This window comes from Branchiostoma floridae, chromosome 2, assembly GCF_000003815.2.
Source record: "Branchiostoma floridae strain S238N-H82 chromosome 2, Bfl_VNyyK, whole genome shotgun sequence".
Classification (NCBI taxonomy): Eukaryota; Metazoa; Chordata; class Leptocardii; order Amphioxiformes; family Branchiostomatidae; genus Branchiostoma; species Branchiostoma floridae.
Genome location: NC_049980.1, coordinates 4,225,267 through 4,249,779, shown reverse-complemented (window position 1 = coordinate 4,249,779; position 24,513 = coordinate 4,225,267). Strand labels below are relative to the sequence as shown.

At 43.1% G+C, this 24,513-nt stretch overlaps 1 protein-coding gene across 1 annotated transcript; it reads right to left on the bottom strand.

Moving 5' to 3' along the window:
• Positions 1–1,514: 1,514 nt before the first annotated feature.
• On the bottom strand, positions 1,515–23,920 carry LOC118409273 (C2 calcium-dependent domain-containing protein 4C-like). The gene is made up of 6 exons (XM_035810167.1): positions 22,810–23,920; positions 17,195–17,314; positions 16,553–16,732; positions 14,626–14,784; positions 13,987–14,098; positions 1,515–1,967 (listed from the first exon to the last, which is right to left on the bottom strand). The coding sequence occupies exons 1-6, from the start codon at positions 23,749–23,751 to the stop codon at positions 1,651–1,653; spliced, it is 1,830 nt and encodes a 609-aa protein (XP_035666060.1). The 5' UTR covers positions 23,752–23,920; the 3' UTR covers positions 1,515–1,650.
• Positions 23,921–24,513: the final 593 nt, after the last annotated feature.

Genomic DNA, 24,513 nt, shown 5'->3' with positions numbered 1-24,513 from the left:
TACAATACAGTTGAACAAAGACTGAAATGCATACGGATACTTTCAATGTCAAACTTACTTTTGTACATGATACATTTATCCTTCATTAGACAAGCAATATTTCACTTCAATATGAGGCAGGCTGACTCAAATTTAGAGAGAGCTATGTGACTCCACTGCCCACCCAAAAAAGTCTAAGGTCGGTAGGTTTTCTAGGGTAGGTAGGGAAACAGGAAACACAGCATTTTTTCCTAGGCCTGACCGACTCTCATAACCTTCATAAATTTTTGAGCTAACGTAATAGTTTTGTTGTGTCTCTATGTGTGTATGTGTGTGTGTGTGATGTTTGTGTCGGGATATTTGTTGTCGGCATAACTTCTGAATCTTTCGATGGGTTGTAATGATATTTGGTATGTGGGTAGGTGTTTGGAAGACAAAGGTCAAGGTCTATTCTAGGCTCACTGTGTTTGACCCTGGTACTGGAGCAGAAATTCTATTTTTGGATCTTTTAACCTGGACATGCTATGGTATGGTCTTGATTTTTTGGTGGCACATTTTTTTGATGGCTTGCGATATTATAATGGAAGAAGTGGGTAGGTTTGGGCCCCCTAGTATCTTGCTCTGGAACTGCAGTGGCGTTTTTGTGTCTGTGATCGAGTTGCGTGAGTGGCTATGGCTAGATTTCAATCACCTATTATTCTATCATATGTAATTACTCTATTCCTATTTATTTGATAGCAACAGACTTGGATTCAGACTTTCAAGAGTTCATTTCTTGTATTTTATTCTATAAATGCGAAGATAATCAGCGAGTTAAGTATTGCAACATATCTAGGTAGCTTATAGGAAAAAATCGTCGTACAATTTTACATCTTTGATGCAAATAGCCATCATACATTTAGTTCATGCATTGCTGATACTTAAAACACAGCTCAAATACCCATCCAATCCTCTTTGGCACTCATGTATCAAAAGCGACACCACGCGGCTCATTTGCATACTGCAGCATACACGTACGACGTCTTTTACAATTCTTCCGTACTTCATGTTCTATCTAGAGACAAAAAGTTTCGTATAAAGATTTATAAAAAATGATACACACCGTCAAATATTTAAGTATTTACAGTTTAAACGCACAAGTTTGTTCATTTTGGCAACGACCATCCATGGCTAACATATTCTTTAACCGCATATATTTCTACTCAAATGATATGGCTATTTTATACATGATAATAGATACTTGATGGTATTGGGAAGAATATAAAAACGTTTAAGATAAACAAGATTAAGATACGATTGACATGCAAGGTGTACCTGGCTATCATGTGGCTAGCCTGTATGCCACTGTCTGTCAACTTGTGGTCATGAGACTGTTCTTTAAAGTCATTGGATCTAGACCCATGGTCACGATTATGTCCTTTAATATGATTGGCTGACAACATGAGGTCACGTGAAGTTCCTATCATGTGGTTGGCTGATAGCCTGTGATCACGAGAAGGTCACGTCATGTGATTGGCTGGCAACCCGTGGTCCCCAGAAGTTCCCGTAAATTATTTTGCTGGATATCTGGTCACAGGACAGATGATATTTCATAAAAAAAAGTCATTTTGTAGGAGAACGGTAGCGATCACCGTGGCAACTTCAACGTGGTAACACCTGCTTTTTTCAAAGTCACTCCATTTCCATGAGATTATGCCAGAAGGCGATTGGCTGGTTCTCTTGATCCAGTGCTCTCCGGAAATGCTCGATCTCGCTTAGCTCCGTCGCCGTGGCTCCGAACCGAACTTGGCCGATGACGCCGTCGGAGATGATTCGGGCGTGGTCGTACACGGTGGCGGTGACGCTGACGGACTTGACCTCCTGGTGAGGGATGTGGAGACTGAAGGCCTCCTTAAAGACGGGGTTGCTCGTCTTCCTTCTGATGCGGGTTTGTCTGACGTCATCTTCGCCACCGTCGGCGCCGGACAGGACGATTTTCACGTAGGGATCTGTAAGCGATAAGAAATCGTTTGTCACTCCAGTGAACCAAAAAGGTGGAACATAAAGTTTCTTTTGCAAGACTGAAAAATCTAAACAGAGAAGAACGTACGAAGACGATAAAGGAGACTCTTATACAAGTTGATAATGGACAACAGTTATGAAAACGACAATAGTCAACTCCCACATTGTGGTGTGCGTGCGTGTGTATATGTGTGTGTGTATGTGTGTTCGTGTGTCTATGCTGTTCTGTGTGTTTGTATTTGCGTGTGTTTTATTGTGTCTGCGTATGAGTGTGTTGTGATTTTCAAAAGGACATTGACGGAAAAATAACGACCATGACGGATAAAAAATGTGTTGGATATTGATAAAGACCTTGCCTGTAACTTTGCCACGGATTGAGTTTTGCACCATATTTTTTGACGACGCCTCAGGGGAGTCGTCAAGTGGTATATATTGCATTCAGTCTGCAAAAATTCTAGGAATTGCACAGGAATTTTTCCACAGGAATGCAGCATGCTGGGTATGCAAGTCCCCCCCCCCATCTGTTCCAGATGTATCTCTGGTATGCAATGGAGGAATGTAGGTCACACTGGAATTTGTTCTTTGAAACTTAAGTGGTAGACAGGGAAACTCTGCACAATGGATCACGTTGTCTTGGTTGTTATGCTATGTTATGAAGGATACATTTTCTTTTCTAGACTAGAGCTTGTTCAAGCCATACGCCACAGGCAGACAGGAAATACTTCATATAGAGGTCATGATCTTGATGATGGCATCCAAATGGTTATCATATTCAGAGCCAAATATAATTGTTCAAGGCCTATTATACTATCCAAGGACTGGAATATTACGAAGTAGGACAGCCATGTGGGTTAGGTGTAAGAAAGTCATTCAAGGACGGAAGTGCTGGAAACAGTTGGTTCTTCCTTATTTTTTTATTTTCCACTACACACTGTAGTGCTCAGCCGTAGGTTTAGGTTACTGGCAGGCCATCGTGCTGTACCAGGGATAGTACATTTCTGCTGGCTGTAGGTTTATGTTACAGGTGGGCTCGTATATTGTGCCAGGGATAGTGCAACAGGGAAGTTCCAGTCTATTTCTGATTTGAGCTGTATTGTTGTTCCCCTCAATCGTCGTCATGGCAATAATATTAATTTTTATTGCCAGTCTTGTTGAATGAGGACTCGTGTGCTGTGAGCGGGTGTACGCGCATGCGCCGAAATTTGACCTTCTTGTTATGCCTTTTATAGCCGGAAGAAGAATGTTACAAGAGATTTACATAAAACAATTGCACTATCGCATTTGCACGTTATTTGAGACATGGGTCATGTGTACCACAGTGTCACTTTTACCACTGGGTTTCCGCTGCATTCAACGACCTACGGCATTAAAGCACTCAAATTTCGCGGAAAACACTTCGCTTGTCACGCAGACGTACGACGTTTGGGGTTCAGGTTGTCCACTATGACGCACACGGCTTAATGATGAGTACACCTGAGCCTTTTGGGACCATAAACAAGCTCGTGGACAAGCAACAAGTACTTTTCTCAGTTCTAAAAGAGCAAAAGAGGTCTCAACTCTCAACAGCTACTCTCCAAGGCAGGTTTTTAAAATCTTTTTAGGTGTTTTTTTTTCGATTTTCTTTTTGTCCACCAGACAAACCCAACGGCCAATGAGCACTTTCCCTGTTTCGAGTACGCATGTGCAGCGACGAGTATCATGGGTAATGTATGTCAAAGGTGAAGGCCCCTAAGACATTTAAAATCCCGTCTGGACATTGTTATTCAAATCAAGCCATTGGTCGAGGCGAGACGGTTCCAAGTACGCATGTGCAGCGACAGGCATCATGTGTAATATGTCAAAGGTGAAGGCCCCTGAGACATGCACAAATCACATCTGGACATTGTTATGCAAATCTAGACATTGTTCGAAACGAGAACTGTTTACAAGTCACAGCCCTTCACCTTTGACATATTACCCACAATTCCTGTCGCTGCGCATGCGTTCTTGAAACAGTGAACGTACAAGAAGTCTCAACTTATTTCATCCAGCTTTGAAACGGGATTATCGCCACTCACGACAGATAACCTTAAGTCTTTATTAAATGTTTAAACAACATTTGTAGTCAGATTATATAGGCCATTGGTAGCCAGCAGTTGATGCTCTTATCCAGACTTTTAATGTAATATACCAAGCTGCTGTCAGTGCTTGTACTTAGTATTAAGTATGTCAATATGGCTGGCACGTTGGCAATCTAGGCTGCGTGCATTTCAAGCTGCCGGTGTCACACGTACGCCAATAATCCTATCGCCCCATTGGTGCAAGAAGTTTTAGGTTGACATTTTTGTCTGCCTGTCTGCCTTCTTCCGTCCATTTCCTTACAGTCCCTTCCCTCTCTCTTCCACTCCGTACCTCTCTCTGTCCCTCTATCAAATTCTTGTTTTCTCTATCAATATCAATCCTTCCCTCTCTCCCCTATCTCTATCCCTGTCCCTTTGAACCTATCCCTCCACCCCTCTCTCTTTCCCTCACTCCTCACCCTTCCCCCTCTTTCCCTTCTCCCTCCCCTCCCACCTTCTCTCTGAAATCTACAGCTCATATACATGAACGTAGTCTCCGCAAGGAATCTTTAGATATATAACGTTACCTATTCGACACATATCCGACGTAGCCAGTTAGAATACGATCCAGAGTGGTTTCTGTAATCCTCTGTCGAATCATCAACTCCAACTGGCTGATTTCTGCTACTTACTCATCCATGAGACACCCTGCTGTGATTACATCAGGCTGACTTATTGAACAGCTTCAACTAATCTACTCTGTCTGTATTCTCATCAGACTTCCTTACATTCGTTATGAAACGGTGAACAATTTTGAATCGAGCGATTCTGTCCTTTTTTCTTTCCTGTCGTGGTTTCTAATCACGATGTTTGGGTTCTCCACTCATCCGTGCGGTGATGCGAGTCGTGTTCAGGAAACCTTTGAAACACCCGATGCGTATATATGGTCAGGGTTTCTGATTCCGCCTTTTATTGTGGACGATGCGGGCTCAGAACCACTGGGTTGCGGGTTCGAATTCCATTCAAGCGGTAAGTTTTTTTGAGTCGCAACATGCACGCTACTGCAAGCTGCAGTTGGTATGGTGCTTGGGGAAAGCCACATCTGAAACTAGTGACAAAACACCATAGCTTCAAGACCCATATAGTAACAAAAAAATGGCAAGCACGTCGTGAGTCGTATCACACTGAGCTGCACCTAATAGAGATTTTGTACCAATTTCCCCCGACGTTCGACTCGCGAGTAAAATACTCTACAAAGAAAAATGCTTCACCCGGAATGTCGCATCCTCAGGTTCGACCTCAAATTAGACACAAGATATCCTTATTGGAAGTCACAGTATTGCCATTGAACTAAAAACCGATACAATTATTGAAATCCATCCAAAAGAGCTTTGCAGTGATGGCGACATTTTGCCAATTATCAGTTTGTTTTTATTATCGTTTTCAAATGATTAGCAGTGTCATGCGACAGTCAGCACAGGTTTGCACCACGTTGTGAATATCTTTCGCGATTTGGTACAGTGTTTCACAGTCCATTAAATTATACATAACCGCTTGCTTTAGTGTTGGGTTGCCCCTTCCGTTATTTTGATAACGTCAGTGACAATTTACCGCCTCTTGTTCGGTCGATCGCTGATTTGCCTGTAACTGAAGTGGGACGAAATTGAAGCCACTGGAAATGTGAAGGACGGTGTCGAAACGTTAGAAGCAGCGACGAGCTTAGATTAACGGAGAGATGAGTGGGCAGAGCGATCAAATACTCGTGGTAAGATGGCGGGTAGGTCAGCCATTACACCCATTAGCCATCACCAGGCCTTCCTACGAGGGTACGGGAATCGTAGAACTCGGCAAAAAAGTTGGGAAATTGACCAAATTGAGATTTCCATTTTCGGGACTCTAATTTCAAAGTGCTGCTGAAGTGCTCCTGGGCTAAAATTGAGATGCCTCCATATCTAGATTTGCTTAAAACATGTCTGACGATGTGTGTGCCAAATTTGGTGCTTTTAGACAAATCTGCACAATTGGCATGATTTTTTCAGCTGTGCCGTTAGACTACAGGGCAGTCAGTCCATGCTAAGGCTATCGCCACATCTACAGAGGGGCCAGTTTTGGTGAATGAAAAGTGCGATGTAAAACACAACAAATACACAAAGCGAACTACAAAATAATTGAACAGTAAGCCTTGTGCATATTTATGGGCATAAACTTTAATTTTTCGTTTCCGAAAACAGCCTGGCCAGGCCCCCGGTAGGCAATGTAAGACTTAGGTCCCATTTCTGAAACGGGGCCCGGCCGGGATGTCTGCGGAAACGAAAAAATAAAAGCGTTAACCAAGAAATATACACAAATCATGCCTTTGACTAATTTCAATTACATTCTGTGTGTTTTACTGACATTCTTATCATATTTTTTCTTTTCGGAAAGCTGCCCGGCCTGGCCCAGGGTTGGGAATTGGGACCTAGGCCTAACGTAAGCATCCCCCCTCAAGACGCGACCGACCGAACACTCCGGCAGCAAAAATCCCCTGGTAAATTATTCTACTAATGAATTACAAAAGCCAGCGTAGACAGTCTGGTGAAGACTAGTCAGTTATATCCGGAGTGCTATCAGTGATTATGCACTCCATACAACAGAGGATGAGACAAGGATGCATCTTTAACTGCCACCCAAACCGTCGCCATGGCAACCTGACGTCACGTCCACTCAAGAAGCTTCAAATGAGTGCGTCTGTCTGTCCAGAGATATCCGGGCGCTTATGAAAATAATCCTGGTTAAGTGACTACGATACCGTCACATTTAAGCACTCTAAGAGCACTTTGTATAATACAAATGTAAGTCTCAGCGTCCTTTTTTCTCTTTAAAGACATCTTCAATAACTAGGATAAAAGTCGCAAAAACCGAAAGTTCTGCTGCAGTATCAAGGCCGCACACAAGGTGGTCCAAAATCGACCTTGACCTTCGTCTTCCCAAGCCCTGACTCTACTAAATATCATTACGATCCATCAGGAGGTTCTATAAAGCTATGCCGACCACAAACATAACGGAAATACAAACGCACAGACAGACAGACACGCGAAAAAGCAGTTACTCAAGCAACTGGATATGATTTTGGAAGTTGCTTGAGTAACTGCTTTTTGGTGTATCGTATCTCCTGGATGTCTAACCTTCATCAACGTACACAGACAGACAAACCAATATAACCAAACACCTCCATTTTTCATGGAGGTAAAAGCGCAAGTTTTACGAAATTGCGAACGCCCAAAAGGCTAGCCTCCATAGCAGGCCTTTAGGGCCTTTTTTGGCTCATAATACACTTTTGGTGGCCATTTCTATTTTGTACTCGGTCGCTGATTGCTGGTGTTTTCTGATTGCCGCCCCCAGAAAGCCTGCTATGGAGGCTATACAAAAGGCCGAGTTCTAACAATTACCTCCACATTACAGGTTCTGAGACGAAGCTCTTGATAACGTGTACTTTAAAGGCGACTTCCGTTCAGACGACAGACGCAATGTCCTTGTTTGGTTATCTGTCTCTGTGAACGGGGTTCTTCTCTGACATCAAGTGTCCTCCAAGACGGAACTCGGAACTCTCGGGAGGGAGATGTGGGCGTGAGGAGGGAATCAGGTCTTGAAAAGGAAAGATCTTAGCTGTAGATTCAGACCTTCCTGCGTTGCTAAGAAACGTTACGTCAACTAGTCGTCCTTAAGTTCTAGAGTTTAACGACTACAGTTCATCTAAGGACTTGTTCAAACTCCGAATCAGTTCGAATTCGAATCAGACCGACAGCTTTTCGGCTATGGCTAAACAGTCCTATACAAGAATGATAGTCTCTGCCACACAGGGCACGCCTGTAAGCTGACTCTGTAGATCTGTCGCAACTTTCTACTCTCTGGATTCGCTATTCATCTACCATACGCATCAATCTGGCTTTTCCCTGATTTGGGTTGTTCACATGAAGTAAGATCGATTAGAATCGATTCCTATTGGCCCATAGATTTTGCTGAGTGCTAGCGGGCCTTAGTTGGTAAGTTACATTTTAGAAAGGGTAGATTGTTATCAAAGTTAAGAAATTGGGCTCGACGGAATTTTCAGTCTTTTTCTTCAGACGGGGGACGATAGCGACTTTCATTAACCTTTGACCAATTGCTGACGTCACAGGTGCGCTAAGACACGTGACCAGCCACTGAGTGATTCAGTCAAAAATTCCTGTGAGTCTAATTTCTGAGTCAAAGAACATTTTAATCAATCTTTTCCATTATGGCTTTGTAGTTGAGCTTCCTAGGGACCTTTAGTTTACAGTGGCGTTCACATGGGTGTAAATTTACTTCATTACAAAATCCAATGAAAGGCCACAATAAAGTATGGTGCCTCCAATTTTCCAGTGACTAGTCAAAGCAGTGCAATTAAGCAAATGGGGTTCATCGGGACCAACGTCTGTAACCAGTATCGTTAGTATTCCCGTCAGGACCTGGTAATATAAGGGCGGCAGTGCGAATCGTTCTTTGTATTGCCTACCAAAAAGACGGTTGTTGTGTTCGTTAAGTGGATATCACATCAACGTTCGTTGAGTGGATACAACACTGGATTCGCAGGCACGTGGCTAGGGCCGACCTCATGACACCAAATGAGCTGTCGTCACAGCCATACAGCAAAAGCTATTTCAAACACCTTTAACACCAATGTGACCCTACCTGCAACACCTGGAGTCCTACCTTCAACACCTGTGCGCCTACCTGTGACGTTTTCAGAATACCTTCGACGGCCGAATTTTTACTGGATGACATATATTGATACAGGGTTTTTCATTCCCACCGTAGCAAACACCTTTAACACCGGTGTGACCCTACATAGTCTTGAGCAGCAGGAGGCCCGGGGAAGCCAATCCACAGGAAACATCATTATCGCAGTAGGACAGCTGACAGGGCAGAAAGGTCGACAGAAACGGGAGAACAGAACGGAAAAGGAAATCGCTGCAGGTGGTATAACTCGTGACTGACGGTGAAAGAACTCTTTTCAACTTTTTGTGCTTTACAAAATAAAACGTTTGGGTGGTTCTCTGATTGGTTGACTGTCATTTTTAGAGTGGAATTCAAACATTATGCACAATAATACTTACTGGTGTTTGTTCCGGTCTTGGATAATGATTTGAACAAAAGTTAGAGATTGATGCAAAAATTTTCTTCCACGCTGACAAAATGATGCCTTCGCCGGATGGGGTTAGCAATTACCGTGTGCATGTCGCGACTCCCATTAGATATGAGCAATTTCTGTCTAGTCTAGCGTTGTAGTGTTGGCGTAATGGTTAATATGTAGTTTGGCCCAAAGCCCAAAGAGTTCTGACATGCCACCGATGTTGTGACCTTGGGAAAGGCACCGTACACGACCTTCCTCACTCCACCTAGGTGTAAAAATCGGTACGTGACTTCGGTTAGGCTTAGGTCACATTTCCAAACCGGGGTCCAGCCGGGATGTTTTAAGAAACGAAAAATCAAAATGTATACATAGAAATACAAAAATATCATACCCATGGATCTTATTTTGACAGTTTTGTATTTTGATGTCTTTCATATGATTCTTTTCGCTCCCCAAAGCTGCCCGTCCGGGCCCCGGTTTGGAAAGGTGATCTAAGCCTTATGGAGGCACAAGGCCGTTCAAGGAGAGAGATGGGCCCCACCTTCCAATACCATGGACTATAGCTAGAAACAGTGGATAACACCCCACTACCCCTGCGGCCTCAAAATGGCTATTAGACTACCTTTACCATCACTTTGTCCCCGAAACGCGTCCATCTATGAAAGCCAATGTCTAACAACAACATAAAACATCCCATTCTAGGCCCAACTTGTTTCATATTTCGTTCGCACACGACCGCCTGCCACGGCCTTTTACCGAATCAACTCTACTGTGATTATCAGTGCCAACTGGAGACAACCAAAGCTTTTCCAGTTGAGAATGAAGCTTCGAAGGTGTTGTCAGAACTGCCGCTGAATCCCAATGAGTCAACACGGAAACTGAGTACACAGTGGAAATTTGATCAGCGTTTTTGTCATATTTGAGAATAAAGATATTTGATTAAAACGCTGCGAGACAAAAATGCACCATGAAGTGGAGGAAATGGAAGAAGAAATCTACCAGAGAGTCTTTTCATTGATCACCTGCCATGCATATATGTAGCTGTAAGGCATTTTACTTGTCATATGGAAGGCTAAAAGCTATTGAAGCTTGCAGGATGCAAAAGCACAGTGGAAAAAAAGATGAAGACAGACTGAATGCAGCTACAGGACTCTTCAAAGACTGTAGATGCAGAATATAGTGACAGATGATTATACGGAAGGCCAGTATGGTAAGAACGTTGACGCTTTCAATGCCCCCAAAAAGACTTGCTGGGCTTCGCACAATCCGTAAATGGTTTTTCAGGCAATCGAACTCTTTGAACAAAGCCCGAACCCATCTATATCAAATCCTTTGCGCCTCACACTAATGCTCTAACATTAAGAACCGTTATATCAAACGCTTTATCAAATGTGTTCACTGAAAGGATCAGGTTTGAAAGGTCATTTTAGCGGGTAGACGGCGGGTGGTTATTTGCACAGACTTGTAGGAAACTTGTTGTCACAGGGGATTTTGGGTCAGACACATGTCGGTTTGACAGCAATGCTAACAAATCTACGTGTAGTTTTGCACATCTGCAATGGGATCATTCGCAATATGGCGAAAACGCTTTTTGCCTGAAGGGGGGGGGGGCTTAAAGTGTCCAGGCCAAATTTGATGTCGTATAACTATCGAACGATGTGGGTTAGGACAACTAAACTTGGTGACTTTTCCTACAATTTTGCTGGCAACATTTCTATACTAAAATAATGTAAGTTTATGATTTTTCGTCTTGGTAGTGAACGTTTTATCTAATACATTTGAAACGTTACGAGTAAATCATCCTCCCGGACCCAGGAATCCCCAAAAGGCCCGGTCAATATAGTGTTAAGCCGCAATGATAGGGGAACTTTCCAATGCTAGGGCAGCAAGACACAATTTTCCTTGCCCAATTTTAGCATTCTAAACGACGGGAGTACTAGTTGGCTCCATTCATGGCGCGTCTGGCGGCCTTTCATTGAAAGATAGGCGAGCCGAATGAAATTCTCTACGGTAAAAATCATGTAAAGAATACAGAGCCACCATGCAGGATGTCCCTGTAGCCCAATCAGTTCAGAGTTCAGCTCCTGGTTCAAATTAGTTGGTAACTGGAAGACCCAGGTTCGAATCCGTGGAGAGGTAACATGTTTAGAGCTGCGCTCGTCTTGCGCGGAAGGAATGTAAAATGAAGTTCTGCATTCAAAGAGGTACCTCAAGCACGTTATAACAGCCTCATTACTTAAAATGGGGACCTGCTGGTTGTACTACAAGGTGAACATTCAAGGTGAATTGAACCGCCTCTGATTGATCCGTGTCTGTTCACGGTGCTGAATTAGGAGTTCTTCTGAATGTAAATGCTCCATCGGCTCCACTGGGTGCGGCTTGTTAAAGGGGCATTCCACTCCAGAAGGTAGTAACCTTTCCCGATATATATTAATCTTAGGAAGTAATAAAAAAGATTATGCTTCGCATTAAACTAAAAAGTACTCATTAGCTCCATGTGTATAACAAGCTTCTGCTGATCCTCCCAAGTACACTCAAATTCAAGTAATCAATCTCAGCCAGTGGCCGAATACAATTTGCCTGAAAACACCTGACTTACGTAAGTTAACAAAACTAATTTCATGAGCGCTTAGAAAAGACTCTTCTTGTTTCGTGTTCTTTGATATTACATGAGTAATTGGCCTTATTGGTGTGCTTAGCGCTTCTCACTCATTTGGAAAATATTTACGATAATGGAAGTGTCTGCACGTATAGGGAATGCCACAAAAGTTGAATGACACAAAAGGTCGGATATACATTATCTGTTGGAAAATATAACACTCCTTCTGGAGAGGAATGCCTCTGAAATGACACTCGTGTTACACCTACTCAAACCCACGTGTGGTCTTTAATGGGACGTCTTTAAACCGTGGAAGGAGGCGTGAGGCGTGGAATTTGTTCGGGATTTTATTCTTCACAGGATGAGAACACCTAAAGGTCCATTTAGATGGAAGCTGTTAACAGCCGGATGAACATTGCCCCGGGGCTCTGATGGGGATTCCTGTGGGTCACTCAAGCAGGCTGTCGCGGGCTCTTACCGAGCTAAGCCTCGAACGAACCGGAAGATTAAGGGCTAGATATTTATAGCTGCATTTGTATGAACCTTTATGCTTGCAATCCACGAGAGCAAGTATCAGCGTCGGGCGTGGCGTAACTGGTAGAGCGCTTGGCTTGGAATCTACAGGTCCTGAGTTCGATCCCCGCCGTGCCCCCCCCCCGACATTGTGCCACTTTCCTCACTTCACCCAGGTGTAGAAATGGGTACCTCACTTCGGTGGGAGAGGTAAAAGACTACCTTTACCTTCTGCCTGTACCGTGTATGTGGCACTGTTAATATAAGTTACAAACCTTGAGTGCAATGCCACGTTATCCATGTCAGTCCAAAAGCAAATATGAAAAAGGATCAAAGAGGGTATTCCTTTTCCAGACCAGGGGGCGATATCGACTTCTAATAACCTTTGACCCATTGTTGACGTCAAATGATCGTGGTTAGCAAGTGAGAAGATTACGCCAGTGGTTACCATGTCTATGGATGATTCCGTCTGTAGTTGCGCTGAAGTTATCTGAAATCAGCTCCAAGACTTGGTGATTTCCTTCTCCTTGGTCGCGTCTCAACATCGCATTAAGTCTCCATTCCCTGTTCTTTGTCGGTGTCTTCTCTAACCTATGAGTAATTCTTGGAAATCTTAAGACGTTTGTGCGGCGTGAGCTTTTTGATGGACGTCCACTGAGAGAAAACCGCAGGCGCTGGCGGCTTTTAAAACAATCTCGCATGACCCCTTTCTGATCCCTGCGTTGGAAAATGCTGTTTTAACCGATCGCTGATGGTGGTTCGGATTCTTCCGGAGTTTTCCCCTCAACTTCCAATAATCTAGGAGACAATCAGGCAACACCTACACGACCTCTACATTAAAAAGCGCCGAGTCCCTAATTGGAGGCCTTTGAAGGTCTGGATAAGATGTGGTTCTGAATATAAATGTGTGTTTGGGATTCTTGGATGCGCGCTGTAGTCAGTAGATAGGCTCGCAAGAGAATTGGATTCGCTTCCCTGTATATCCATGAAGAAACTTTCTTCTGACGCTTTTGTCTATCGATTTTTGTTTGAAAGAGGCGGAAGAAACTCTAGAAGTAGTTTTGTAATGATGACTTTAACGCCTCGGAGGTCTGAGGATTGCAGTGCAGTTCTGGAGATTACTTCGTACTAGGCCTTTGGCTTAATGTTCAAAGATATCTGACTTCACTAGACTGCAATAATGAATGTCTATACCCGGACTACGTATACGTGAAAAAAATGTTTCAAAGACAGTCCAATTTCAGAGGTGTCTTTGTAACAACCCGTGGTGATTCTCATGTTCTTTTTTTCCTGGAATGTTCAGATATATTCCTGGAAAAACTAATGAAGCAATCTGCGAAGCGTGTTAAGCATGATTGGTATTCCAGGAATTCGCAGGCGCTGTTTTCTATGTTGGTGTTATATTCATTTGTAATGTAGTGTTTGAGTGTAGAGTGTATTCGGTGGATTTGGGATATAGTTCATTTGCAAGAAAGCGCAGGCTAGCTATATATTGTCCTATCAAAGAACCGTTATTTTGGCTCCCTGGCGGTTATCCTTAGTACTACAGGAGAACGTGTTTCTGTCTTATATTCTGTACAAGCTGTCGTCACAAGTTTAAGTCTTAGATAGCTCTCGTGTTCGAAAATAACTGAACGAAGTTTGGGCCCTCCAACGACTTTCTATAGAACTGCAGTGGCGTTTCAGTTACAAACTTTGATACAGGACAAGTCGAGAGTACTCACCAGGTGGAGTTAAGATGTTGTTTCTCGGCATCCCCTCGGCCTTGATGACGGTAACGATGAGGTTTTCTGATCTGGGCTGGTAGCAGAGAGACACATTCAGCATGCCCAGGTCCTGTGTGGAAAGGAAAATAACATTAATGACACTGATATAATTTTTAATACAAATATACAAAAGATGCAACAAACAAAAGTGTATGTGTGATGTGTGCATGTGTTAGGTTAGGGCTAGCTATATAGGTCATCGCTACGTCGACCCTTAAGTTAAAGCTTCTTTATGATGAAAGGCGCACTACATCGAACACATGACTTTATTATTCCCTTCTTTAAAGCTTTTTTGGAAATTTGCGCCGACCATTTTCGGTACATGTACTAGATGGTACTTGACTTTCTGTCACCTTTGACCCATGACAAGAGTCACGTGATTCAACGGACTGAAACAGTGTTCGTTCAAATGTGCCGAGATGTTTGTGTGAGATACAAACTTCCAGGTACCAGTGGCCCACTACCGGAGTTACGAGTTCGAGAAAGACTATATGGTTTGGTCTGTAAATCCCGCCTGCACCGCGCTATTTACTTCAGATGGTTGTGCTCATCTTAATTGTCTGCCCTATCCCTAACTTAATGATGACAAGATCTTACCTCCGCTTCAGTTTTGGGCTCTAGATTTCTCCAGAGGCGGTTCTCGTGACTCAGGTCCAGGGTACCCAGCACCACCTGCACCTCCCCCAGCAGCTCGTCTCTGCGCAGGTGCGGAGTCTTGCTGAACACCTTCATGCGCAGCTTCATGTCGTTCAGCATCTAAAAAACAGGACAAAAACACCGTTTAAAAAACAATCAGCAGAGATAGGAAACTTCACCCCTTGTAAAATACTGATTTGCTGCTCTTCGTCTGAACGTTCTAGGAAATTATTAATTGTGTCGTGATAGCTACCTCCTGTCTAAGTCTTTTGGTGATTTGGGGTACCTGCTTAGGAACTTTACCCGTTTTTTTTTTTAAATTAGGAAAGACTTAATTTTATTTTCTTTCTCGGACAAGGAGAAAATGGTTCCTTGATTTGCCTGGTTGTGTCGACACGTTGACAAAATAACACTTCCGTTACTAACAAATTCTGCGCTATTTTCTGCGTTCGATAAAGGTAATATCATTTCTCGACGTCGCCGCAAAATTCACTCAAGGCGATTCTTGCGGTACGTTGCGCATATAATGTTTACCTATCTATTTCTAGACGCCTTTAAATATCCAAGGTTGTACGAGTATAGCTCTATTTTTCCAGCCTATTTGCAGTACCTTGCACGTAGACAGACACAAATATAGCCGATACGTATATATATATGTTTCCCCCCGCAGACTTTTTCCTGACAATGCCGGCGTCAGTCGTTTCAGCTTGGGGGAGCAGAAATCAGATTTAGCCGTGCTCTAATTACGGAGAGACCGCCGCCAATCTAATCACAACTGCCACCAGAAGCAATCTGAACATGTAACAAGGTTAACATCTGAAGCTGACTGAAGTGGCTGGATGCTGTAATAAGATCGTCTTTGCGGGATACTTGGAAGGAGCACGTTGCAGATCGTCTGAGCAACGTGCCTTGGGTACACGTGTTTGCAACCAAGTTTTTGGGTCAAAGGGCATATATAGCATGTATGACTTACATGTTTTGTAAGTGCTTTTTTATGTATCTATCAACTCGACAAGCAAGCAGCTAAAATTAGTCTCACCTATGGCAAATGAAAACTAAAACTGACAGAGATAAATACAACAACAGAGAACACGGCATTTTGCTTTGGTTTGGGTAGTCCATGATGTTATATAATGCTAAAATACGGAGTAGCCAGTGACTTCTCGCTGAAAACGGGGTTACCTAGAAATAACCAACTTTCCTCATATCAAGTGCTATCTTCACAATGTCCTTATATTGTTTATACCCCTTAGCCAACCTAGACCCAGCCCACTGTAGAAGAACTCCTCTTTGAAGAAGAGGTTCCTAGCGATAGTGTCCACTATCCTTATGTCATATTTACTGTACATGTGCTTAGTACTGAAGCCACCTATAGCCCCAGCCCACTGAAGTAGAGCTTCTCGCTGAAGATGGAGTTACTAGCGGTAGCGTTCACTATCCTTATATCAAATTACATACTATTAAACCCACCTGTAGACCTAGTCCACCGAAGTAGAACTCCTCGTTGAAGATGGGATTCCTAGCGATAGCGTTCACTATCCTTATATCAAATAACATACTCATAAGTTTTTTGCTCACCTGTAGACCCAGCCCACCGAAGTAGAACTCCTCGTTGAAGATGGGGTTCCTAGCGATAGCGTTCACTATCCTTATATCAAATTACATACTCATAAGTTTTTTGCTCACCTGTAGACCTAGCCCACCGAAGTAGAACTCCTCGTTGAAGATGGGGTTCCTAGCGATAGCGTTCACTATCCTTATATCAAATCACATACTCATAAACCCACCTGTAGACCTAGTCCACCGAAGTAGAACTCCTGGTTGAAAAAGGAGTTCCTAGAGATGGCGTTCACTATTCTTACATCAAATTACATACTCATAAACCCACCTGTAGACCTAGTCCACCGAAGTAGAACTCCTCGTTGAAGATGGGGTTCCTGGTGTGTTTGACTGTCCGTGTCTGCTGTCGCCCCACCTTACCGGGCAGCAGGTACAGCCGGATGTAGCTGTTGATGTTGTTCTTGGCGTGTTTGTGGCCACCTAGACTCTCTGCCTTGATGATTGACACCTGAAAAACAAACAAAAATTCCCTTTTAAAGATTGGCACCAAAAATGTGTCGTTTAAAGGCACAGTATGTAACATTTTACACCGAAATTGATAATGTTCTCGAGAACAAGACCTTCACGTGAATGATTTGAAAAAAAACTTTTCAGCATATTTGCATCATTTGCATCGTATTTCTGACGTATGTGAGCTGTATAAAGCAAGATGAAAAAGGCCTGCTAAGTTTTTGAAATACCGCAAAGTAGGCCATTCTGTCCTTAACAACAACATACTGTACACTTGTTTGAAACATCACAGTTTGCTTGGTGCAAAGTACGCTAATGCAATACCTTGTACTTCTAGTTACTACAGTCATTCTTTCAGTACCAAGGAGAGATCAACATATTTCTTGCTCGACAATCGTACATGGTACAATGTATGGCAACAAAAATTACCAAACAACACTTCTTCAATGATAATTTGTACCTTCAGTTGTCTGCCTCTCTTGACGAATTCGATGGCGAACTTGAGTTCCCCCAGGTAGTGGTCTACTGGTCTATCCTGCCCGTTGGACTCCCGTAGGGCGTACGGTGTGAATGTCGGGACCTGTAGCGGGTAGGATAAGATAGTGATAGATGCTTAGTGTTCATGAACTCTACCGATTGATAAATGAATAAATGAATGAGATGCTTTTATTTCACGTTTATGCTTCAGCGAGCTAATGTTATGCCGGCTACACATGTTTATATCATATCTTCAAAACGTTATTAAGTTCAAGTATCATTCTCTGTTTCATTGTTCTACCGGTAGGGGGGGGGGTTGACTCACGCTCACTGTTCTATTTTCATGTATGTATATTCTTATCTAGTTATTTAGTTATTATAGTCATGTGCAATATATTATTTTCAATTTCTGTATATGTGGCGACGCTGAAATAAGTACAATTTGAGTCCGCCGTTACTTCGTCCTCGTACCTTTATTTGTATTATTACATTCATTTTTCAATAAAAAAAGCAGTAGCACAGATACAGTAATATGAGAATGAGATTTTGCTAAATCTACAACTAATGTATACGTATACTTAATTCAGTATGTACAGGTTCAACTTCTCGCTTCTTGATAAAGCTGAAAATGTACGGAGCTTAAATTATATCTAATTGTATAAAGAATATGAATTTATAGTTGCTATATATTACGTGTGGTATGAATGTACAGACCTCTAGACGAAAGGTTATACTGTATTGGTTAGTGTAAATCGCTAATGAAGAGAATTGTGGGGTTTTGCATACCAACGGTTGGTGTAAAGTGTATGTCAAGTATAGAAGCATTGAAATATGTGCCTATTTAGTATTGATAATTGTTCATTAAGTAATAGATAAAAGTTATAGGCCCGCATCATTAAGTTGCAACATTAGATTTCAAAACGTTTCAACAAACAGACTGAGAATTCAAAGTGGCCCTATTCAAACAAAAGTCAAGTGTTTGAGTATCTAGTGACGGACACGTAACACTACTGTGCACGTTGCATACATGTGTCGCTGGGCTTAGTAGTATCCTGTTTCGGCCCCCAGAGACATTTAACAAAAGTCCGCGTGAGAGCACACGGGCTGGCCTAGTTTCTCTTGTCGGTTTTTGTTCGTCAAAACCACGGCTTATACAGCGATGTCGAATAGCCGAGTAGTTAGGCTAGTGATATAACGGGTTAAATGTCTTGGCCAGACGTTGCGTCATTTGGAACGGCGCTCAACACGACTTTCCTCACTCCATCCAGACGTAAAAATGGGTAACATGGACTATCATAATTCAACCAGGTGCCATAATACCGCCACCTCAAAAAAACGTTAGAATAGAAGTATTCCCAAGATTGCCTTCAACACCAAATGAAATACAATACAGATATTTAGGTGTTGAAGACAATATTGAGAAGGCATCTATAACAACGTTTTTTGAGGTGGCGGTATAATGGCACCTGGTGGAATTATGAAAATGTATGTTATGTGGTTACAGGGGTTAATTTGTGGAAGGAGAGGGATGGGCTCCGCTTTCGAATACCGTCCCCTAGACACAGTATATAACAATCCACGACCCCTACGGCCCCCAAAAGACTACGTTACTACCTTAACCTTTTAACTAATCGCCACAAAAACATCTCCGCCCCAGTCTACTTAGCAACATTTACGGGAGAACTCATGTCTGTGACGTCAGGTCTAAGGCTTCAAACTGATGGCTGGCGGGGAGGGTGTCCGTAGACACATCAAACATTGTCTACGAGACATAACAGAGGCCATGCACAGTAATTCACCACAGAATCTGATACCCAAATGGATTCTGTTCTGCGACACAAACGTGCATCCGTCAGAAACAGAACTTTTTTTTTGCCATTTCTACAATAAACACGTAGCCGACATTTTGTCTTCTTCAAATTGTCCAACTTATGACAAACCGGCGGATAAAAAGGAAAAAATAAATACACGACTTTACACGACTTTCTTCACTTTACTCAGGTGAAAATGAGTACCTAGCTTCGGCTTGGGCCGTCCCTCGGATAGGACGTTAATGGAGGTTCCGTGTATGGGAAAAGTCACACCCCATGCACGTACGATGGTGCGGTGTGCGATGGTGCAAATTTTTCTGTCTGGAGTTGGTAATTCACTTCAAATCACCCAGGTAGAGGCCTTGCGAACCTCTGTCTCGTATCAGCCATACGGTGATTAACATCATTCAAACGGACGGGAGACCTGGCGCATCCCCGTCTTGTAATTAGCCAGAGAAAGGGTATGTCACCCCGTAAGGGGCGGTATAACCCCGTCGTGCGTAAGCACTTCGACCGATAATGATGGTGATGAGCCATTGAGGGCCACTCCAGAAACCCAGTACAAAGGCCGAGACATTTTTCAGTCTTCACAAAGCGATAAAGGTCCGTCTTTTATGGGTCGATTGCTGCGTTATGGTTACAGATGAAACCATGTTGATTTAATTATATGGATGACATCCTCTGGGAACCCCAAAACTGATGCAAGCGTGGTAAGAAAAACGGAAAGTGTGACAAAAAGTGGTCAGGAACGTCGTGACAATTAACACGGTTACTGTAGATTGACTATATAGCCCTGTCTTTTCATCAAATGGTATAATTTGATTTCAAAACATCTGCATGCATGCACAGGACTTGAAGTGGCCTCATTCAAACAGATGTTTAGTGTTTTGTGTACATGTGCCTAGTGGTGGTTACGTCATAGTACTGTTCACGTTGCGTACATGTGTCACTGGGCTTAGCATTTTGTTTCTTCTTCTTCTTCTTCCAGTCACAATAACTCAAAAGTCCGCGTGAGCACACACGGGTGGCCTAGTTTCTCTTGTCGGTTTTTGGTCGTCAAAACCACCACGCGTGCTCGCCTTTATGGGTCGTTATGGCTAGAGATAAGGCCATGTTGATTTGATTATATGGATGACATCCTCTGGGGACCCAAAACTGATGCAAGCGTGGTAAGAAAAACGAAAAGTTTGACAAAAAGCGATCAGGAAAAGTTGAACAAATGACTGAACAGACAGAGTATGGTCAACCGTATTATAGGTTCTTAATTTCTGTTCTTTCACATCTTCTTAGACTTGGGAACTGACACTGGTATCAACCAACCTTCGAATCTCTTTTCTGATATTTTTCAACTTGCTCAACTTATTTGCTAATTTTGTAGCTACTTTGCGTCATTTGGACTATGGTCATAAATGTATTTATTGGAAACGAAAGAAAATTGATGCGCGAGGGTGTCAACCATATAACTGAATCCACATGGCCCAACACAAGCGTGTATCATTGTAACTGACAGCCGAACAACACAACGTTTATGTATGGCCGCCCGTCAGGAAATACGCGTCGTGACAATTACCACGGTTATGGTAAATTGCCCATTGCCGTATCGAACTCCTTTACAGTAAAAGCCACGGTAACATTGAATAATGTTACCGTGCGTATAAACCATTCAATGCGTTTGGCCCAACAATATAGAGTGAATTTCATCTGTCGATACATTCACCTGATAGTACGTTGACAAGCGAGAAGTCTATGCAAGGCCTGGTAACTCTAGTACACCTTTATCCGCGGGGTAACCTATATCTGTTGCTTTTAAAACAGGGTACTCAGGGATTTCAAGTCGACTTCCGGTGGTGTCAAAGTTCAAGATTTTTTAAAAACATTGCGGTTTAAAACCACCGGTTTGAAAGAAGAATAAGAAAGAACATCACAACAGCAAAAAATTATATGCTTTTTTTTTCTATCGGGGAAACATAACGTTAATAAATATGCATTCGTGTTCACGTTTGCAAAACTTGGTGTAATATTATCTTAAAATTGATGCATAGTCGTCCAGTAGCTATGCCACTGCAACAGGAATATGCAATAAACGTCTTTCCATGGTTTATGAATAGTATAAACATATTGCAATGAAACCACAAAGACGTTATCTAATTTATGTTCGGTTCCATGGAGCTTCTATAGAGTCGTGAGACCATAACCACTGGACCAATATTAGTCAAGTAAATACGTCCGCGATGTGGTTTCAAATGCACTGATTTTTAACCCTCAAACACCCGAGTGGGGTCCATTTGGACCCCAGGCGTACATTTTGAAGTGCCATTTGAACATTTTTGATCTGAAGAAAAAATACTTCCGTGACTTTGTCAGTCAATATGTCTTATACCTTCTCCTAAGTTTTCGCAAAGATTAGTACAATAATGTGGAAATTATAAAGATAGTTTGTGTTCAGTCCCTCTGGGGTCCAAACGGACCCCAGCAAAAATGTGCAGTTTTTAAAAGAAACTTTGGAGGCTAACTCCTTAACCACTTACAATATGACTACCAAACTTTTAGACAATAATAATAATGTAAACCTAAATCATCACAAAAATTTATGTGTCATCAACATGTAATGTGACGACATTATGACGTCATTTGCCTAATCAGGGCGGCCATTTTGGATTTTGACCAATGACGTCATGAAATTAGCATAAATTATAACTTTTAAGTCATGAAAATTACATTGAATTTCATAGAATTTAATTGTTGTCAGAAAACAGGTAGTTTACCAAGAAAACCTTATTTGAATTGAAATTGTCAAATTTTGGCAAAAATATGCGTTAGAATATGGTTGCCATGGCAACCCCCCAAAATGATAGACTTACTTTATTGACTAAAAACTTTTGCAAACAATATCTTGTGATAAATTACCAAGTTTCGTAGCTTTAGCTCCAGCCGTTCATGAGTTATGCGACATAAATGTTGCTGAGGGCCTCAAAATTCCCCTATCTGGTCGGAATAGGTTTAGTGCAAAACGTGGACCTTCTGAACTTTTGCATAGATTATGATAATGAGTTGGAATTATCAACACCTTAACATCTCAAAATCTTCCTCTTACATTGACAAAGCAATGTTTATACATTGATCGCTGATAAGAAATGGTACTGAGATTTTATGAACAAAACATTTTGGGGTCCGTTTGGACCCCACTCGGTCATTTAAGTCGCAAAAAAAGGTCGGGTGCTTGAGGGTTAATGAGGTTCGCCCGGCTAAGTTGCAATGTTTGAGCCTAACTAGGCGATCGAAAAAGGATGCAATATTAAATCTTTTATAGGTCAGCATTATTAGAAATATGAATGAAAAAGATGAATGAAAAAGATGAAAGTAAATATGTTTTTCAGACATTATTTTTTAAAGTGCCCCCGGATAAGTTGCAATGTTTGAGCCTAGGCGGTCGAAAAAGGATACGATATTATTTTTTTTATCATAATACGAATTATGAATGAAGAAGATGAAAGCAAATATGTTTTTCCTACATTATGTTTTTAAAGAAGTGCGCCCGACTAAGTTGCAATGTTTTCAAGCGCCTAGGCGGTCGGAAAAAGATGTGATATTAGATTTCAACCGCAAAGTTTTCATAATAAGAGTTATGAATTAAAAAAAAAAGATTAGATTTTTTTTCTTCATTCAAAAGAAGTCTTTACAAAGTTAACCTTCTATCTGCTAACCGAATCAGTAACTAATAGAGAGCAGGTAGCTAGACGGATACTTAAGTGCGGTAAGGGTTAAAAATAAATGGGAAACCACCCACCTGTAGCGAGTTGCTGCGTGGCCTGGTGGGCAGGTGCCCCCCTCCCCACGGGCTGGTCTTGCGGGGCACATTCGGGCTGGGCTCGGTCGAGCTCGGCTCCGTGGACGAGAAGTCGATCGGCACGGCAAGCGAGGAGCGCCGCCGGGTGTGGAACCTCTGCCGCCGCACGTACTTGGGCGCCTTGGGAGACTTCTTACCGAGGGAGCTGGCGTCGCCGGAGCTACGTCTGGAGCGGGAAGACGCCGGGGATGAGACGGGTGACGACTCGGAGGAGCTGGGGTTGTAGAATACGCTCCCCCCGGTTGAGCCGGTGCTGCGCCGCTGCTGATGCTGAGACCACCCGCTGTCTGAGTCCGACTCGGGCGTGATGACCAGTGGGCTCGACCCACGCTGCTTCTTACCGGACCTTCCGTTGTGGAAGTATAGCGACTCTTTTCTATTGGTTGTGGGGGACTGGGTGAGGGTGGTAAAGCCGTACGCTGTACGGGTGCGTCCGAGATGCTGTAGAGTCATGCCCATACGGGATAGGGGGTCGGCGTTGTTGTCCATCTCGGAAGCGTCTTGCCCGGGCGCGCCCCAGGAGTCTGCGTCGGCGGGGGCGGTCACCACTCCTGCCCGCCGGGCACGGTAGGGCGACACGGCAGGAGAGCGGGGCGGGGTAACGTAGCTCCAAGCGTCTGAATCAGGAGCGTACCCTGGAAGAGAGCCCGGCGGTAGGAGTCTATCCTCCCCGGGAAGGAGCCCGTAAGCCGCCTCCGAGTCGTTGGAGCCACTATCGCTGCGCTTCCGCGAGGGCAACTCCGTAGGAGGGATAAGAAACTCCGGAATGGTCTCGGGGGTGAGCACGTTGGTACACCGCGGCCTTCCATCAGCCTCGAACGGGCGACCGGGCAACCCCTCCCGAGGAGACCTCAGACTCTTCACGCTATTCACCAGCCACATCGTAACGGCTGTGTTCACGGTTTGCTTTCCTTCTGTCTGACGTCTGTGTCGCGGGCTGTGGTAGAGTGAAGTGTTTACCTATGACCTGTTGGATGGATAAAAAGAGAGAGGCAAGCGTTATTCGAGCTCTTCCTAGCTCTAATTGGCGCGACGCACGCGAACTGCACCTGCGCCAACCACGATTAAAACAAGTCCATTAAAGAGGTCGACCAAAGCACGGCCCCGCCTTCATTCACAGCGCTCAAACGCAAACTAGTATCCACCAAATAATATTTTGGTTGCTGCAAAATAAGTTTAAGAAATGTCAAAATGGATTTGATAATTTGCTAGATGATTTAAACCGCCCTAACGTTACAGATTTGAACACAAAATTTCTTCAGTTTCCTTTTGGTAAAATTGGGAAAAAAAAGATTGTGGTAGCTGACCGCTTTTAAATCTCAAAGAAGATATAGCTCCAAAATGTTTTTACGTGTTGTTTGCAGCATTTCTTTTTCTACGCATTTCTAAGTTGAAAATACGGACCACAAATACGTACAAATACGTACAAACCGTCAGAACACACATACCAAAAACAAGATCTACTCTACATCTGAATGGAGATTACCTTGTGATTGTACAAAATGATTCTGTCTCTCTCTAGCTCTCTCTTCTTCGACACGACCGAGCGATAACAACAAGCGAGGTTTGCCGAGCGTGTCACACGAACCCCGCGTTAAAAGGAGCACACGAGAGTTGTACAAACACACGAGCCACCTTAGCACC

Coding starts and splice junctions, on each gene's coding strand:
- LOC118409273 (XM_035810167.1), bottom strand. CDS start 23,751: ATGTGGCTGGTGAATAGCGTGAAGAGTCTGAGGTCTCCTCGGGAGGGG. Junction 17,315..22,809: donor CACGCAGCAACTCGCTACAG/GTGGGTGGTTTC, acceptor TACCCGCTACAG/GTCCCGACATTCACACCGTA. Junction 14,099..14,625: donor AGCCCAAAACTGAAGCGGAG/GTAAGATCTTGT, acceptor CTTTCCACACAG/GACCTGGGCATGCTGAATGT.